The sequence below is a fragment of the Podarcis pityusensis genome, assembly GCF_964106645.2.
Source record: "Podarcis pityusensis genome assembly, chromosome: 13".
NCBI lineage: Eukaryota > Metazoa > Chordata > Lepidosauria > Squamata > Lacertidae > Podarcis > Podarcis pityusensis.
The window spans coordinates 17538275-17557528 of record NC_138038.1 but is presented as its reverse complement, the minus strand read 5'-3'; the positions used below and the strand labels follow the sequence as shown (position 1 = coordinate 17557528).

The 19254-nt window shown below is 48.8% G+C and overlaps 1 protein-coding gene across 6 annotated transcripts in view; it reads left to right on the top strand.

Moving 5' to 3' along the window:
- AP2A1 (adaptor related protein complex 2 subunit alpha 1) overlaps nt 1-19254 on the top strand; it is a 37705-nt gene that overhangs the window by 6211 nt on the left and 12240 nt on the right. For 4 of the 6 annotated variants that reach the window (XM_080976578.1, XM_080976575.1, XM_080976579.1 and 1 more), the window contains exons 3-14: nt 4182-4324; nt 5498-5691; nt 7177-7306; nt 7973-8074; nt 9027-9135; nt 11702-11852; nt 12643-12811; nt 13256-13393; nt 13901-14083; nt 16280-16377; nt 17554-17785; nt 19015-19179. In XM_080976578.1, the coding sequence (XP_080832704.1) occupies nt 4182-4324; nt 5498-5691; nt 7177-7306; nt 7973-8074; nt 9027-9135; nt 11702-11852; nt 12643-12811; nt 13256-13393; nt 13901-14083; nt 16280-16377; nt 17554-17785; nt 19015-19179 (1814 nt within the window). The remainder of the gene's footprint in view (nt 1-4181; nt 4325-5497; nt 5692-7176; nt 7307-7972; nt 8075-9026; nt 9136-11701; nt 11853-12642; nt 12812-13255; nt 13394-13900; nt 14084-16279; nt 16378-17553; nt 17786-19014; nt 19180-19254) is intronic. The other 2 variants (XM_080976580.1, XM_080976576.1) reach the window with 1 other exon arrangement.

The window sequence follows — 19254 nt, the reverse complement described above, 5'->3', positions numbered from 1 at the left end:
GACTGCCTCCACAAGCTGGACTGTCTCCAGCTGGGACATTGAAATGAACTTGAAAAGGTCTGATTCCCAGGCCCTCTGCTCTGACTGGTAGCCCTCCTTTCTCTTCCTCGAGAATCCGGGAGTTGCTTGTGCCAGCACCGTGCACAGTCCTGTTTTAAACCAGTCTCGTCCAATGTGGCCCAGGAATTCATTTCTCCAGACAACCTTTTGCTTCTGATGCACTGAACTCCCTCCCCACCCAAACCTGGATCCAGATATTGATCTTTGCATATTTGAAGCTTCTGGAACATGCTGGGGTGGGTGGGTGTTGCAGGGCTATTTGTGCTGCTGGAGAAGGGCAATTTTCTCTGCTTCCGCTGCAAAACAAAAGAGGGGAGACTTGGAACAGAAACCCAAACTGTGTTCCTGGTTGGATTAGTAGAATTTAACAAGCTCAGTTCCTCAACAGTCTTTGTGGTCAGGCCATTCAACAAGGAGGGCGGGGTAGGGCAGTCAAAAGTGCACAGTTGTGCAATTTGTGACAAGTTTCTTTTAAAGGAGGAGCATGTTTGAGTTAGGAGCATGACAGAACCCAGCAGTCCTTCAGGTACAATCCACTTATCCTCCCACCCCTGGGAACACAAGAATGTTGTTAAGGACCAGACAGCCAACCCTGATTATTTCACTTTGTGTCATGTGGCAGATAGCAGTGATTACCACAAATGCATACGCTGCTTAGATCCTCTTTATCCCACCCAACTCTCACTAGTCTACTTCCAGAGAACCTTGTGGTTCCCAGAACCCCATCCCAAAAAATCCAGTCATTTTGGTTCTTTCCTTACACTGGCCGTCTCTACCAAACCTCCTCCTTTTCTCAAAGCACAGCATGATCTAGCTGTCTGGGAATCTCTGTGGATGTTAACTGCATGCTGCAGTTTCGAAACTGCCTGCAGAATCCTTTGAACCTGAGTGTTCGTTTCAATTTGAAGGGGAAAGTTTCTAGCTCTCATTATTTGGCAGCGTGTTGTCTTTTGGCAGAAATGGTTACCTGGGTAGAGTTCCTTTGCTCAGTGTTGCTTTGGATCCCTCTCACTCCCCGTCCCCGCGTGTTACGAAACAGTTACGTCTTCCTCGGTTCTGATCAAGAATAGCTCAGACGGTGGGGAGAAGAATGAATGGCACAACTACAATGCAACAGCAGTTTGACCTTCTATTCTATGAACAGCTCCTTTGCAATTTCAAATTGAAGACTTTTATAATATATCGTCGTAATTTCCTGCATTAGTGTTGCAGGAGAGGAATGGATCTTCCGTGAGCTCCATTGCCCCCGAGGTTGCATCACAAATGTGTTTTACGATACTCCTGGGCACAGTATTTCCCCCCATCTCGCATGTATGTACGCATGCACGCAAACACACTAAGTCATGCCTGCATACATTGGAGGCAAGTCTTTCAAAGTGCCTGCTTTTTGTGCAGAAGGTCCCACCTTCAATCTGCGGCATCTCCAGATGGGGCTGGGAGACAGCGTTACCTGAAATGCTGGAGAGCTGCTGCCAGTCAAAGTAGACAGTAGTGAGACAGATGGACCAATGACCTGACTCTGAATAATAATAATAATAATAAAAATTATTTATACCCCGCCCACCCCAGCCAGAGCCGGGCTCAGGGCGGCTAACACCAGTAAAATTACAGTAAAATCATAATGGGGAGGGGGGGGAATACCCTATTTAAAATACAGGTTAAAATGCAATTTAAAATGCAGCCTGATTTTAAAAGTAGCCCATAGATCAAAACCGTAAGGGAGGGAAAACATAAGGGTCAGACTGAGTGCAAACCAAAGGCCAGGTGGAACAGCTCTTGTCTTGCAGGCCCTGCAGAAAGATGTCAAGCCCCTCAGGGCCCTAGTCTCTTGTGACAGAACATTCCACCAAGTTGGGGCCAGTACTGAAAAGGCCCTGGCCCTAGTTGCGACCAATCTAACCACCTTGCGACCTGCAACCTCCAAAATGTTGTCATTTGTGGACCTTGAGGTCCTCTGCGGGGCATACCAGGAGCTTCCTAAGCAATTCCTTCTTCGTTGGAAAGAGACTGGAGAAAAAGAAGAGAGTTCTCTTCTTCTCTGCAGTGCTGGTTAGAGTAGCCTGGAAAGGGATGCAATCTTCCTTCCCTTACCTGAAAAGGGATGTTTAGTATAGCACTTGCCAGAGGCCAAAGTGGAATCTAATCCAGAGATTTTGTGGACAGAACTTCTGGCACTTTTGAGCCCACTTGCACCAGTGGGAAGAATCTGCTGAGATGGAACAGAATCCAAGCCTGAGAAACTCTATCCTTGAGATGGGAAGGGGATCAAGTTTCTAGTCATTTACTTATTTAACAAAATCCATATGCCATTTTATTATTGCTTTTTAAAATTGGTTTTTATTAAATATTGTGTTACAAAACAAACAGGAAACAGAGATTCCACTTTTGAGTCATAGTGTCTTTTTCACAGTTTGTTTACATTTGGTATGAGACACAATTGTCATAGACTTCGTGCGGTTTTGGGGAGGGGGAAATACCGCTAGTGTTAAAAAAACCAACCAACCTCTAAGCGGTTTGCAAAAATACAAAATAAAACATTCAAATTGTTTATTAAAAAACCAGTTAAAACCATTATTTTAAGCAAAAATTTTAAAAAATATTAAAGTCAGCAGTAGCTAAAAAAAGAGATGAAAGACATGCAACGTCTACATAGAATCGTATAATTGTGGAGTTGGAAGAGACCCCAGGGGTCATCTAGTCCAACCCCCTGCAATGCAAGAATCTCAGCTAAAGCATCCATGACAGATGGCACTGAAAAAGAATACAGTGGAACCTTGTCTTACATCCGCCTCTTCTTGCGGATGTTTCAGGTTGCGACTGCGGCAAACCCGGAAGTAAACATCGGGTTTGCTGCAATTCGCACATGCGTGGAAGCAGCTTCTGCCATCTATGCGTGCGCACAAGTGGCTGCCGCCTCTATGCATGTGCAGAAGTGCGCTGCCGCCGAATGCACATGCGCACAACGGCGCCTCTACTAGCATCTGGTTTCGCCCAGCGGATGGGCCTCTGGAACGGATTATGATCGTAAGTGGAGGTTGTACTGTACAGTGAAGGCAGGAGATCCAAAGTGTAGGTGCTGCCACACTAAAAATATAGATTACTTACAAGTGTGGAATGGGCATTATTTGGCCTCTGTAACAGTGCATATATGGGGTAAGGGGATCCCATAGGTAAACTAGCTGTGCCCATTAAGCAGGTCAGGCATCTCTGTTAGGCAGAGTGAGGTGGCCACCTCAGGCAGCATTTTTGGGTGCTATGGAAGAGCAGCGAATGGCTGGCAATTTTAATTTATTAGTATTGTACTTTTAGCTGGAGAAAGGGACTTGTGGGATTGGCTGCGTCAACTAAAATAACACGGCTGGCCTTGAGTAATCTGTACCTTCCCTTAAGGAGGGGGCGGGCATTCGCTTCTGCACCTCAGGCAGCAAAATGGTCTGTTCTGGCCCAGAGTGAAATTGCAGGGACCATGTAAAATGACCAGTGGTCATCCAAATGTTGCTGGGACACCCCCCCCCCCATCATGTCTGACTATTTCCCATCCTGGCTAGGGCTGATGGGAGTTTGAGTCCAACAGCACATCAACACCCCTGTTGAGATGATCATTTCTCTGATCTCCTGAGGCGAATCTCCTACTTTTATTGTTGTTTTAATTGTCGTGCTCTTTTAATGGGTTTGTTTATCAATTATGAATGTCGTAATGTGGCTGTTTTCCTATGTGTTTCAATTAGTGGCAGCTGTATTTTTATTATTGGTTTTGTTCATGTTATTTTGAGAATAGGCTTTCATTTGTTTGTGGACCTCCTTGGTATTTGAAAGGTATCACATAAATTCTTTTAATAACAATGGGGTGGGGGTGGGGAGCGTGTTTCACAGGTTTCCCTTCTCTGAAATTCTCTGCGACAGTTAGAAGAAATTTTCTGAGAACGCCTGCCTCCTTCTCAAGCCCACCCTGGGCAGCTCAAAATAGGAAAGCATTCCGAAGGCTTGATAGTACTAGACTGGAAAGCTTTTGCCACTGCTTCCCTCCCTTCCCACGCTCCTGGCTTGCAAGACACCTCTCTCCTTCCAGCAGTGCCAGTGACCTCCCCCTCCCCTCTCCCTCTTGCTCTTTCCCCTCTCAGGAGATAAAGCCTTGGATGGTTACAGCAAGAAAAAATATGTCTGCAAGCTGCTTTTCATATTCCTGCTGGGCCATGACATCGACTTTGGTCACATGGAGGCTGTCAATCTGCTCAGCTCCAACAAGTACACAGAGAAGCAAATTGTGAGTAGGCTTGAGGGGCCTGGGGTGGGAGGCTGGGGGTCCCCCCCTTCCCCCCCCTGTTAAACTGGCTCCAGCTCTCCCTTGGTCTCAGTTCCCCATCTGTATAAATAGATATAAAGGAGCAACAGGCAGCTACCTCCCAATGTTATCATCAGAAGTCAGAGTGCCAAGTCTGTAAGGAATTTATTAGGGAAGGCTGTGCTAGTTATTTTCATTACATTGTTGTTATTCACTCCAAGAGGGTCAGGATATTATATCTCACATATAGTCCTCCCCCCCCCCCGGGACATCTAGGGATTTTTTTTAAATAAAAAAAATACGGACAAGTATTCTTCTGTTGTGCAACATACATACACACACCTCTGTGTTGGTGTCATCCAGGAACAAGTTTTCCACCTTTTCTGGTGTTTTATGTGAACTACGCCTGGATAGAGGTTTCAGTCTAGGCCTCTGTATCCCAGATGTGGGGAACCTTTCACTCTCTGGATGCTGTGGAACTACAACTCCCATCAGCCCTAGCAAGCATGGCCAGGGATGATGGGAGTTGAAGTTCAGCAGCATTGGCCTCTGGGCCAATGATTATCCACACCCACAACATTCCAATTCTCCCCACTCTTTCACTTTCCTCACATGGTATTGTTCTTTTTCTTCTTTGTATTTTGAGCTATTTGCATCAATGAGGAAGTATCATGCCTGTTAAATAAAGGAGTGACCCATGGCACTGACAATCAACTCTAAAATGCTTTGGATGGAAACAGTTTGGCTGCCAGGGTGTGTCGCTGCAGGAATTGTAGTGCAGAAAGGAGCTCCTGTTTGCTGAACTGTACAGCACATTATATGGCTGCATGCACACCATACATTTGCCGCACATTTACAGCCCACCCCTCCCGCAGATAATCCTGGGAACTGTAGCTTGTGCTGGGAATTGTAGTTCTCCGTGTGGTGAACTACGGTTCCCATGAGTCTTTGGGGCAAGCCACGTGCTTTTCATGTACGGTGTGCACACGCTCTTTGTCTGCCTCGGGAGCGCCAGCCAACTTCGTTCTGGCCTCTTTTCTGCTGTGGGACAGAGTGGAGAAAAGCCTCTATGATTTTGTGGGTTGTGTGTCCATGCCTCTCCCCTAGCTCAGAATGTGCCTGCATGTGTATTTATCTGCCTCTTCTCTGCCCTAGGGTTACCTGTTCATTTCGGTGCTGGTGAACTGCAACAGCGAGCTGATCCGCCTCATCAACAACGCCATCAAGAATGACTTGGCAAGCCGCAACCCCACCTTCATGTGCCTGGCCCTGCACTGCATTGCCAATGTGGGCAGCCGTGAGATGGCCGAGGCCTTTGCCTCTGAGATCCCCCGCATCCTGGTGGCCGGGTAAGCCAGTCCCACTAGAGAAAGCCGTTTGCTCAGAGGGAGTCTATCCACAAGAGGCAAGGAACATACTGTGGTACCTCTGGTTACGTACTTAATTCGTTCCGGAGGTCCGTTCTTAACCTGAAACTGTTCTTAACGTGAAGCACCACTTTAGCTAGTGGGGCCTCCTGCCGCCACCGCACCGCCAGAGCACAATTTCTGTTCTCATCCTGAAGCAAAGTTCTTTACCCGAGGTACTATTTCTGGGTTAATGGAGTCTGTAATCTGAAGCGTATGTAACCTGAAGCTTATGTAACCCGAGGTACCACTGTATACAGGTCTGGTTTGTGTCTCCAGGCATCCTTTTTACAGTGGTACCTCAGGTTAAGTACTCAATTCGTTCCGGATGTCCGTTCTTAACCTGAAACTGTTCTTAACCTGAAGCACCACTTTAGCTAATGGGGCCTCCTGCCGCTGCCAGGCCGCCGGAGCACGATTTCTGTTCTCATCCTGAACCAAAGTTCTTAACCCAAGATACTATTTCTGCGTTAGCGGAGTCTGTAACCTGAAGCGTATGTAACCCGAGGTACCACTGTATTGTGATCTGATGTGATGTGATGCCATCTGTGCGGTTATGCACAATCTCACTTCCAGTGCTCTTTGTGCCTCCAAAGGTTTTGTGGCAGCCATCCTGCTTCATTCCCAGTTGGTGCCTGTCCTGTAGTTTCCTCCCAAAACCCTGGAACCTTTTATGCCGCAAATGTTCAGGGTGGTGTTTTTTGTTGCCCGTGTTTTGCACTCTAGCTAGACAGCAGTAACACAGGGAAAGTATCGCAGAACAGCTAACAAAGCGGAACAGTGTGGACGGTCCCAATATCAATCCACTGCTAACGCACTGTTATTTCATCAAATTTTCTGTTTTACAATTTAAAACACTCATTTTACATGCTTAAGATATCAATAACTTCCCTTCTTCTCTTTCCATGGTTCACTTTACATATTTTAAATCCCTGCATATTTTACAAAAACTATACCATTCAGTATTCCGTTACTGCATCCATCAAAACTTATTTACACTGCTGAGTTTTTCTTACTGGTGCCAGCGTTTTCAGCTGAACACAATTTTTCCCCTTATAGTCAATAAACATTTTCCAGTCTTCTTTAAACATATGTTCTTCTTGTTTTCTTCTTCTATATGTTAAGTCTGCAAGTTGTGCATATTCTGTCAACTTAAGTTGCCATTCTTCTTTGGTTGGGACCTCACTCATTTTCCATTTTGAGGTGAACAAAACATAGGCCGTAGTACTTGCATACATAAATAACCTTTTTTTGACACCTGGGAATTTTCATCTGAATTATCCCTAACAGAAAGGACTCGGATTTTTTGGGAAAGTACTTTTAAACATTTTTTTCAGTTCATGATGGATCATCAGTTGCTCTGCTATTGACCTGTTCTCCTTCCTTCACCCGTCTTGACCCACCTATTTGTCTGCAACTGCCCCTCAGTGACACCATGGATAGCGTGAAGCAGAGTGCTGCCCTCTGCCTCCTGCGCCTCTACAAGACCTCACCCGACCTGGTGCCCATGGGAGAGTGGACGTCGCGGGTGGTGCACCTTCTGAATGATCAGCACATGGTACGTAACCCCTGCCCCCAGCCTCTGCTTCCTAGGGGCTGACGTATGGAACCACCCCCACAATAATACACATATGGTACGCCCTCCACATCCACTCAGACACTATCTATCACATGGCCCATCGCTCGGGGAACACTGAGCTATTTGTACCCAGAGCTCAAAATAAGAGTAGCCGGATAGTTACGCTGCCAAGAGCAAAGGTTCTTCATAACCAATAGGTTTTATTGGTCTGTATATGGTGACTCTGGGGTGCACGAATGAGGGGCAGAGTACAAAGCTTTGGCCACCAACAGACCCCTGTTCATAGCTGTCAACTTTCAGATTTGAAAATAAGGGATCAGCAGCCTCATCTGTCCCGGGGGACAGTCTACGGGATATCTAGCAATCCGGGATAGCAATGGGAAATGGCGCTGGAATAAGGGAATTTCCTGCAAAAAAAGGGAAGGTTGACAGCTATGCCCCTGTTTAACTAAAGCATGCTATTTGCTCCAAAATGCTCCTATGTAGTAGCGATGCACACCGGACTTGGCACATCCTTTACTTCTCCTTCTATCATATGCCCAGTGGGAGCCAGAAAGTGGTGCATTTGTGCCTCCTTTAGCCCCTTTCGAAGTGGTCTCACTTGGCACACCATCTTTCTCCCCCCCCCAAAACCCCCCCCCACAGGGCGTGGTCACAGCTGCCGTCAGCCTCATTGCCTGCCTCTGCAAGAAGAATCCTGATGACTTCAAGACATGCGTTTCGTTGGCTGTATCCAGGCTCAGCAGGGTGAGGTCTGGGTTTGGGGGGGGGTGCACAGAAGAGAGCGGGGCACCAATTATTTTGCCTTTTAGTTACTGCTCCAGTTGGTTGTACTTGTGCGAGTCTTATTTCTGGGAACCAGGATTCCCCTAAACTAGGTGGGTGCTTCTCTCCCAGGGCTGAGAGCAGGCACAGTGATTTTCATCAGGATTATAGTGGGGAGAGAAAGGGTTAACCTCCCCCCCCCCAAAAAAATCCCTCTGTTTGCTGCAGCCCCAGTGAAAATAGTGGCTGCTCTGCACCTGCTTCCAGTTGTTTAAGGAAAGAAACATGGAGCAGGAAGTGATGCATTAAGCGCATCAGTTCCTCTGCGTCTGTCCACAAAGGCTACGACTCTCTCTCTCTCTCTTGTTGTTTTGCTGTATTTTGTACAGATTTGAGCTGTGGTACTTAAATTGGGAAAACAGCATGGGGGGGGGGAATGAACCCCACTGTCTGGCAAAGTGACTCTGATTCCCATCTGATCACTACAATCTGGTTCCCGCTTCTCCCCATGACTGTTTCTAAGCACATCTAGTTCCCCCACCAGGGCTTTGTGGTAATGGGTTTACGTAGGTGTGGGGAACTTCAGGCCTAAAGGACAAATGCGGCCCTCCGAGCCTCTATGTTTGGCCCTTGGAAGCCCATACTCCTCACTGGCCCCGCTTCTCACTCCCAGATGTTTTTGCCTGGCCGGAATGTATCCTTGAACTCTTCCTGGATGGAATCCACCCGCTTGCTCCAACCACTTTTGCCACTGACCCCACACACCACTGCCATGTGGCCCCCCAGAAGATTGCCCAGAAGTGAAAGTGGCCCCTGGACTGAAAAGGGTTCCCCACCCCTGGACTAATGAATAATGAGGATGTTCTAATATAGCTGACTCATTGGTGGTTTGTGTTGCTGTGTTTTTACATCCCACCCCCTGCCCCTCTGGCAGATTGTGTCGTCGGCCTCCACAGACCTCCAGGACTACACCTATTACTTTGTGCCAGCCCCCTGGCTCTCGGTCAAGCTCCTGCGGCTGCTGCAGTGTTATCCTCCCCCAGGTAAGAGGTGGCCTGGAATTGGGGGGGGGGGCAGCCACTTTGGGTGGCACCCAAGCCCTTCTACGCAAGAAGGCTTTCTCGGTAGTGGAACACCCTCCCACCAGATGTCAAGGAAATAAACAACGACCTGACTTTTAGAAGACAAATGAAGGCAGCCCTGTTTAGGGAAGTTTTTAATGTTTGATGTTTTACCGTGTTTTTAATGGTCTGTTGGGAGCTGCCCAGAGTGGCTGGGGAAACCCAGCCAGATGGGTGGGGTATAAATAATACACTATTATTTTATACCTTATTGGCCCGAATATAAGATGCACCCACAAATAAGACGCACATTTAACATTCAAGGCTTACTTGAGGGTGTGGCACTACCACTCTGAATGGGGGGCAGACGGTGCTCAGCGTCCCCCTCCCCAAGCCGGCGCCAGTGCTTGATTACGAATGTGCTGTGCGCTCACCTCCTGGCACTACCGACTCCTGGCATTACCTCCTGAAGCTGGCGCCAGCCGCCCCCGCCCCCTGTTCAGGGTGGTATTGCTGAGAGGCGGGTGCGCAGCGCTCGGTTCTGAATACAAGCCGCAGTCAGAATTTGGAAAAAAAAGGTGCGACTTATATTCAGGCCAATACAGTAGATGGATTGTGTGCAAGGCTGTGTCCAGTAGTTCTCTCTGGGCAATTATTCCAGGCTGCCTGTAGGCTCTGTTTAGTTAACAGAAAGATGGGGATTCTGGATTCTCTAGCAGGCAGAGGCTAGCGGATTAATGGGATCTGGCAGCCAGGTATATCCAGATCTCTCTGCTAATATAATGAAGTTCATTGCCAAGGTTATCAGATGTCGCTGTTCTGAAGTGCTGGACGCTGCTCGTACTTCCCAGCAGTCCCGCTTTCCTCCCATCTCATTCTAAATCCCAGAAATTGAATTAAGTGGTTTTCATGTTGGCCTTCAAATCACAAGAAGGGCCCTTCAGACCAAACACCTATCCGGTCCAGCACCCTCTTCTCCCAGTGGCCAACCTGATGCCTATGGGAAGCCTGTCAGCAGGACATGAGCAAAAAGCGATAGGTCGGTGGTAGAGCATCTGCGTTGCATACAGAAGGTCTGAGCTTTTAACCCCCGGCATCTCCAGATAGGGCTGGGAGAGACCCCAATCTGAAATCCTGCTAGTCTTAGTCAACACTGCTGAGCTAGATAGACCAGGGGTCTGACTCCATAAAGCACTCTCCCCACTTGTGATTCCCAGCAATTGCTATTTGGAGGCATTACTGCATCCAATCCTGGTGTTGTAGCCCAATAATAATAATAATAATAATAATAATAATAATAATAATTTATACCCCGCCCATCTGGCTGGGTCCCCCCAGCCACTCCGGGCTGCTTCCAAAAAAACACTAAAATACAATAACCTATTAAACATTAAAAGCTTCCCTAAACAGGGCTGCCTTTAAATGTCTTCTAAAAGTTTGGTAGTTATTTTTCTCTTTGACATCTGGTGGGAGGGCATTCCACAGGGCGGGCGCCACTACCGAGAAGGCCTGTAACCTGTAACTTGGCTTCTCGCAGCGAGGGAACCACCAGAAGGCCCTCGGCGCTGGACCTCAGTGTCTGGGTGGGAATGGAGACGCTCCTTCAGGTATACTGGACCGAGGCCGTTTAGGGTCAGCACCAACACTTTGAATTGTGCTCGGAAACGTACTGGGAGCCTGTGTAGGTCTTTCAAGACCGGTGTTATATGGTCTCGGTGGCCGCTCCCAGTCACCAATCTAGCTGCCGCATTCTCTAGCAGGTGAACTTCCTTGTTCTATAGAACTTCTCATTGGGTAGGTACTTGAAAGCTTGACCTCACTTGGTCCAGCTTAGCTGATGAAATGCTGGCCTTGAACTGACCCAGTAAAAGAGGTTACTTTATCTATTTCTCATCTCTTCTTTCTCAGAGGCCTGGCTCAGATGTAATAGGAAACCCCAGTTGCCTGCTATGCGAATGAGTCTCCCGCGAATTTATGCTGCTCCCCTTTCCCCTCCCCATCTCCTTTTCTGCATGTCAGAGAAGGGGACCTAACATTTATATAGCATCACAAAATGTCACAGCTTTTGTTCAAACACCTTTATTGGAGGCCTTCAACACACTTGGAGGCTGTGTGGGAGCCAAGAACCAACCTAATTCCCACCTCCCAGACTAGTACACGGATCAGAACATCATTAACCTTTGGGTTTTCAATACTCTTCTCAAAAAATCTTACCCAAATGCATGTTTGGGATGAAAAGCACTTAGAAATCCATACACTGAGATGAAACATGTATTTAATGACGTATTTTGTGCTACGTATTCAAGGACAATTTTTTTGTACGGATTTTAAAAAGCAGCCCAGATTACTGCAGAAATGGGAGGGAAAGGATTTTTGAATGAACATGTGTGAAATTAACATGGGCTGGAGTTAGATTGGTCTATCCATAGGGAAAGTCTAAGGAGATGTGAATGGTCATTGGGAGCCGTGAACCTTGGGTTCTCCTCTTGCTGGGACCTGCTCTAACATGCTGCTTCCTGGCCTTTGCACCCTCTGCTTTTCCCCGCAGAAGATGCAGCAGTGAAAGGACGTCTGGTTGAGTGCCTGGAGACTATACTCAACAAGGCCCAGGAGCCACCCAAGTCCAAGAAGGTCCAGCACTCCAATGCCAAGAATGCTATCCTCTTTGAAGCCATCAGTCTCATCATCCACTACGACAGGTGAGCACTTCACCCTTGTTTGTTCTTCCTTAGCACGGAGACCCTTTAAATGAGATGGTGGGAAAAAATGACTGGTGCTTTTCCAAAGATATCTCACTGTGCAAGTGTCTCAGTGGTCCTTGGCAGCCTTTAGATGGCAGCACCAGGGCAAAACCAGAGAGGGGAAGGGGCAGGTATGTGAAAAGCTACATTTTACCATATGTGGTGGACGTGTAGAGCGGCTAAGGGATTTTGAGAGATGATTTATAATGAGATAAAGAAAATATTTAAGGCAACTCTCCCCAAAAGCACAGAAACTTTTCTTCTAGGGATAACTGGGACAGATGTGCCCAAAAAATCAGACAAATTAATTTTAATAGGCAACAACTGCAGCGAGAATGCTAGATGCGCAAAACTGGTGAAACGAGGCTGCATCTAACTAAAGAACATAGGCAGCTGAAATTGATGGAATATGCAGAAGTAGCAAGCTTAACTAGTAAAATTAGAGATCAAGATAAGGCAGTGTTTAAGGAGGATTGGAAAATGTATGTAGATTACTTTGAAAATCAATGTAAACATGTTAAAACTCAAGTAGGTTTTGCGTAGGAACAGCAGTAAAATATATATCTGAGAATGTCATGGAGGAGTTAAGGCATAGAATAATTATGATATGCAGCTATGGCTTTTCCCCAAACTGGGGGACATTGGATGACAATCTGGTTGATTTGAGAGGTGTGCAGTCAGCCGCTGAGCTCCGCTGGGATGTCCCTCCTGCCATGCTCAGATGGGGCTTAACTTTGTTGACCCACAGCGAACCCAACCTGTTGGTGCGGGCATGTAATCAACTCGGCCAGTTCCTACAGCATCGGGAAACCAACCTCCGATACCTGGCCCTCGAGAGCATGTGCACCCTGGCCAGCTCTGAATTCTCCCACGAGGCCGTCAAGACCCACATTGAGACCGTCATCAATGCCCTCAAGGTCAGAACCCATTGAAGGCACGGGCAGAGCAGATGGGTGAGGTAGCTTGCACGCAGAATGAGATTGAAGGGCTGAGAGAGTGTGGTCTTTCCAAATCCTCTCCCCGTGTGCTGGTGGTGAAATTTGGAGGGGGGGGGGGGAGATTTCACTGGATAGTCCCCATTGGGAGATGGAGTCTGCCAACATCTCAAGGGCCACAGCCTCCCATCCTTGAACTGAGGAGCATAGCAGGGAATGAGCCGCTGGAAAGCAATGGAGCATCACTTCAGCCTGGTACCAACTGCATGCTCTTCTTGCTCACCTAATCCTATCCAACTGCTGGTTGTTATAGTGGGCTTGCAGAAGATGCTCCGTTTGTAAGTGTGAAAGCCAACCGGGGCAAGACGGGGGTTATGCCGCAGGCAAGAACTTGCTGGTCTCACACTCCCGGCCTCTTTTTCCCAGACGGAGAGGGATGTGAGCGTGCGCCAGCGGGCTGCCGATCTCCTCTACGCCATGTGCGACCGCACCAACGCCAAGCAGATCGTCTCGGAGATGCTCAGCTACCTGGAAACGGCAGATTACTCTATCCGCGAGGAGATTGTGAGTGGGTTTTTCAGCTCGTGGGAAAGAGAGCTGTTTCTTCATCTAGGTAGATTTCTGTGAAACAGCAAGGGGGGAAGGGAGGCCAGGAGTTTCCAAATCCTCTTAAAGGGATTTGGCATGCAGGGTGGCCCTACTGTTGGGCAGAGCAGGGCAGCTGCCTCAGTTGGCATATGATGGAAATTTGGAGAGAGGCGACAGTGGCAGCTTTCTGGCTGTTTGCACTGAGATCCCCCAACCACTAGCCATTCCCTTTGATTGGAGAACAGAGATGTGTACGCTTGACTGCATAGGAAGATGTTTTCCCTTTGCCAGTGTTGAAGTTATGTTCAGCTGCCATTCTAATCGGCTTCTGTATGTGGAATGGTGGGGAGGAGAGGAGGCACAGCACCATCAGCATCAAGGTGTCGCGTCAGCCTTGCTGGTACTGAAGAGTAGCCCCTAGTGGCTTAAAGCCTGATAGGAACTGGCAGGGCAGGGCAATATTTCATTTTCCATATCTCCCAGGTGCTGAAGGTGGCTATCCTTGCTGAGAAATATGCAGTGGACTACAGCTGGTATGTGGACACCATCCTCAATCTGATCCGTATCGCCGGGGACTATGTGAGCGAGGAGGTCTGGTACCGCGTCATCCAGATCGTCATCAACCGAGACGACGTCCAAGGCTATGCTGCCAAGACAGTCTTTGAGGTGGGTGGGGTTGGTCAGAGTCATTGACCGTTTCTTCTTTGCCTTCCCTGTCGCTCTGGGGAGAAGCCTTCTCTTCCCTCTATATTGTTGGACTACAACTCCCATTGGGACATGGGTGGCGCTGTGGTCTAAACCACAGAGCCTAGGGCTTGCTGATCAGAAGGTTGGCGGTTTGAATCCCTGCGACGGGTTGAGCTCCCGTTGCTCGGTCCCAGCTCCTGCCAACCTAGCAGTTTGAAAGCACATCAAAGTGCAAGTAGATAAATAGGTACCACTCCGGCGGGAAGGTAAACGGCGTTTCCATGCGCTGCTCTGCTTCACCAGAAGCGGCTTAGTCATTCTGGCCACATGACCCGGAAGCTGTCTGCGGACAAACACCGGCTCCCTCGGCCTATAGAGCGAGATGAGCGTGCAACCCCAGTCGTCCGCGACTGGACCTAACAGTCAGGGGTACCTTTACCTTTACAACTCCCATTAGCTACAGCCAGAATATGGCCAGCGGTCAGGCATGATGGGGATTGGAGTCCAACAGCATCCTCAAGGCCACAGTTTCCTCAGTGCTGCTTGCTCTGTGGGTGGGTAAGATGCGTGTCCAGCTGCCTCGCTAAAAAGGTACCCCTGCCCCTACGGGCCAGTTGTGTCCGACTCTAGGGTTGTGCACCCATCTCACTTAAGAGGCCGGGGGCCAGCGCTGTCCGGAGACACTTCCGGGTCACGTGGCCAGCGTGACGAAGCTGCTCTGGCGAGCCAGCACCAGCGCAGCACACGGAAACGCCGTTTACCTTCCCGCTATAAAGCGGTACCTATTTATCTACTTGCATTTGGGGGTGCTTTCGAACTGCTAGGTGGGCAGGAGCTGGGACTGAACGACGGGAGCTCACCCCGCCGCAGGGATTCGAACCGCCGACCATGCGATCGGCAAGTCCTAGGCACTGAGGTTTTACCCACAGCGCCACCCGCGTCCCCCTAGCCGCCTCGCTAGAGGGCTGCTAATTGATACAAAACGGCCTGAGAGGAATTCTGCAAATCTAGGTGAATTGATTTCACAATATTAATAAAGTGTCTGTCACAAAGGGTACGTCTAGATGTATCTGTCAAAAAGAACGGGGGGCGGGGGGGCAGTTTCAAGACCTATAAACACAAGGAACAGCCAACCAGCTCTGTGCGAATCAGTCTTTGTCACAAACTGCAGAGGAGGGAGAGAAGTCTGCCCTAAGCTCAGTCCTGGGGAGATGGCAGTCCATGTGTCACAAGCTGTGATGAATGCGCTTCTACAGCAGGCTCATCACTGAATTTATGTACAGGCAGAGACCATTTTAAGCGTGTCCAGTATGTGCGCAACCTCACCTCAAACCTGGAAGCGACCCGAAAATGTCACAAAAGGGGGCAATAACCTGTAACTGTAATAACCTGCAATTTCATAAGAGTATGTATTTAAAGTACCGTATTTTTCGCTCTATAAGACGCACCAGACCACAAGACGCACCTAGTTTTTGGAGGAGGAAAACAGGAAAAAAAAAATTCTGAATCTCAGAAGCCAGAACAGCAAGAGGGATCGCTGCGCAGTGAAAGCAGCAATCCCTCTTGCTGTTCTGGCTTCTGGAATAGCTGCGCAGCCTGCATTTGCTCCATAAGACGCACACACATTTCCCCTTACTTTTTAGGAGGGAAAAAGTGAGTCTTATAGAGCAAAAAATACGGTAGATGAATAAATGAACAAATTAAATTAATTTGGATATGTAGAAGATATTAAGAATAAATTTAAGGAACCGCAGAAAGAGGGGGAAGGAAGCCAAGTTTTGAAATGTTAAAATGACTGTAAATTTTTTGAAATGTATAAACCTGAAAATCATAAATATTAAAAAGGGGGGACAGGGACTGAATGGGGTGCTTGCAGCCTTTTTCAATGGTGTTCCAAGTATGCGCAGTTTCACTTAAACGCATGGTTCCTTGGAACACAACCCCCACATAAATTGGGAGTTGCCTGTGCGTCTCAATTCAGCCACAGTTCTTTCTGGGTTAGAGACCCAGAATGAACCTAAAAGAGCCTGAGGCAATTGCGGTGTTAGTCCTTTTGAGACACGTCAGGAAAAGGGCTAAATCATGGCCTGATGGTTGCATGGGAGCCTGAATGGAGGCTTATTTTTTCTCCCTGCCTCCCTACAGCACATTACAGATCTCCTTTGTTTCCCATAGGCCCTACAGGCTCCCGCCTGCCACGAGAACATGGTCAAAGTTGGCGGCTACATCCTAGGGGAGTTTGGGAACCTCATCGCTGGAGATCCTCGCTCAAGGTTGGGAACTGTGGGAGGAAGGGATGGGGGCAGCGCCTAGGAGAGGGACCCACTAGCCCACCTTATTGGTGACAGGTTCTTTCTCTCCATCCACCGATCCTCAAAACAGCTCTGAGTGAGATGCCTCCTCAAGGCCATTCAGTGGGCTGGTTCTCTCCAATCCCTGTGGCAGCAACCCTGTGGTTCTCAACCCTGGAAGCCCTTATTTTACCATTCCAGTGGGCGCTAGGCCAAGCATGTCAGGGAGATGGCAAGGCTAGGACTCTGGCATGTAGATTCTTTTGGGAGGTGGGATTTATATTTAATTTTTTTGGTATGATCCTTCGAACACGTGAGCCTCCACCTGCAGTTTGAAATGAATGGTACAGCCCAGGGACAGGTTAGCAGCCTCACAGAGAACTAGGGCTTAGTTCTGTTTGCAGAGGCGCGTCCCCTTCTTTTCTTAGCTTGGTGAGGCACATTGGCATGCCTTGCTTCAGGTCCCCTCCCCTCTGCTATGCTGACTTGGAGTGTGGCAGCTAAAAATGGTGCCACCCTCAACCCGTGCCTCCTTCCTGAAGAAGCATCTCCACCCACATCACTCAGTCCAGACACTGAGGTCCAGCACCAAGGGCCTTCTGGCAGTTCCCTCACTGCACAAAGTGAAACTACAAGGAACCAGGCAGAAAGCCTTTTTGGTAGTCACACCTGACCTGCAGAACACCCTCCTGGCAGATGTTAGAATCTGCAAAATTTTTCGTAGACATCTGAAGGCCAGCCCTATTTCAGAGTGCTTTTAATGTTTGATTTTGTCATTGTTTTGCTGTTATTTTTGTAGGAAACCTCCCAGTGTGGCTGGGGCCCAGTCAGATGGGCAGGGTATTAGAAAGAAAGTATAATAGAGTGGAACCTTGGTTCTCAAACTTAATCCATTCCGGGAGTCCGTTCAACTCCCAAAATGGTTCGAAAAACAAGATGCGGTTTCTGATTGGCTGCAGGAGCTTCCTGCACTCAATTGGAAGCTGCGTCGGACGCTCGGCTTCCGAGAAACGTTCGCAAACTGCAACACTCACTTCTGGGTTTGTGACATTCGGGAGCCGATTTGTTTGGGAGCCGAGCCATTTGAGAAACCAAGCTACCATCATCCTTCCTTCCTTCCTTCCTTCCTTCCTTCCTTCCTTCCTTCCCCTCTTCCAGCCCTCTGGTGCAGTTCAACCTCCTGCACTCCAAGTTCCACCTCTGCAGTGTCTCCACCCGGGCTTTGCTCCTCTCCACCTACATCAAGTTCATCAACCTCTTCCCTGAGACCAAGGGCACCATCCAGGAAGTGCTGCGCTCCGACAGCCAGATCCGCAACGCCGACGTGGAGCTGCAGCAGCGGGCGGTTGAGTACCTCAAGCTCAGCTCCATCGCCAGCACCGATGTCTTGGTGAGGGGGAAACTGGGAATGTTGCGAGAGACGGGTGGGCTGGTAGCTAAGTCAGCTATTCATCTTGGGGAGACTGGGTGGGGGAAGAGAGTTGGCTGATCTGAAAGAGAAGCTGGTTGCAGCTGCATCAAATAAGGGGAGACGTAAGGCTTCGATCTGTGAATTGAAACCAGCTCTTGGGATTTTTTTTGTGCTGCGCCAGAAGCCCATTTCTGCCCCTTCACCATAGGCCACAATGGGGAGCCAGGAAAAGGAACCTGCCTTATATACCAGGGTCAGACCTCTGTTTCCCCTGCCTACGCTGACTATACTGGTTGGCAGCAGCTTTCCAGGGTTTCAGCAGCTTTCAGCAACCGGGAGGTGGTAGGGATTGAACCTGGGACCTTCTGAGCCACAGCTCCCTTTCCAAATCCCATCGGCCCCAGACAGTGTGACCCAATGATCAGGGTGTATGGCAGTTGTAGTCCAACAACACTGGGTGGGCCGTACGTCTGCCGCACATGAAGGAATCTGACCCTTGAGCCGAAAAGGGCTCTGGAGCCTTTGAGGATTCCAGCATTTTGGCTCCCTGAAGTTTTTTGTAAGATCTGCCTTTTCCAAGAGGAATTGTATGGGCTTTTAAAATTTTATCTCTGCCGTTTGCTTGTTTTGGGCACTGGATTGGTATTTTATTGTTTCTGCTGCATTTAAAAACAAAACTGGTGCTGGCAAGAGAACTGTGGTTATGGGGCAGAATAGAAGTGTCATGAATGAAAAAGTTGTTGGCATCCGTCCGTCTCGGGGACAATGTGGCTTTGGGGGTGAAGTCAAACTATTGAAAAGTTACAGCCCCTGCTGAGGGTGTTTTGTTGCGGCTGGGGCAGATGAAGGCGTCCAGCTGTGCTGCTGCAGATGCACCACAGCGTTGCTTCTCTCTGCGCTCCGCCCAGCAGTCATTCCTCCTCCAATCACTGCTGGCTGTCTTGCCTCCAGGCACTGTGGTTGTCTGGAAGGCATTCCCACATGGTGGGGTTGATGCTGCCAGCCTTCATATCACATTTGCAGACATCCTTTGTAGCACAGAGTTGGTCTGCCAATGGGCCTGGTGCCTGAAGCCAGCTCCCCCTAGAGCACGTCCTTGGGAATCCTGCCACCTTTCCATTCTGCGGACATAACCAAGCCGTAAATGAAAAGCAGACGAATAACTCGTCATTCGAACCCTTCTCCGTCTCCCCAACTCCGCCCCTTAGGCAACGGTGCTGGAGGAGATGCCTCCATTCCCTGAGCGCGAGTCCTCCATCCTGGCTAAGCTCAAGAAGAAGAAGGGCCCCGGAGCTGGCAGCGAGCTGGACGACGGCAAGAAGGACCCCAACTCCGAAATCAATGGGGGCATGGAACCCTCAGCCAGCACTGCCGTGAGTGCCAAAGAGAGGGAGGGTCTGGGGCTTGGAGACTTGGGGTGTCCCCTGGCAAGAAAATGGTGCCTTGTG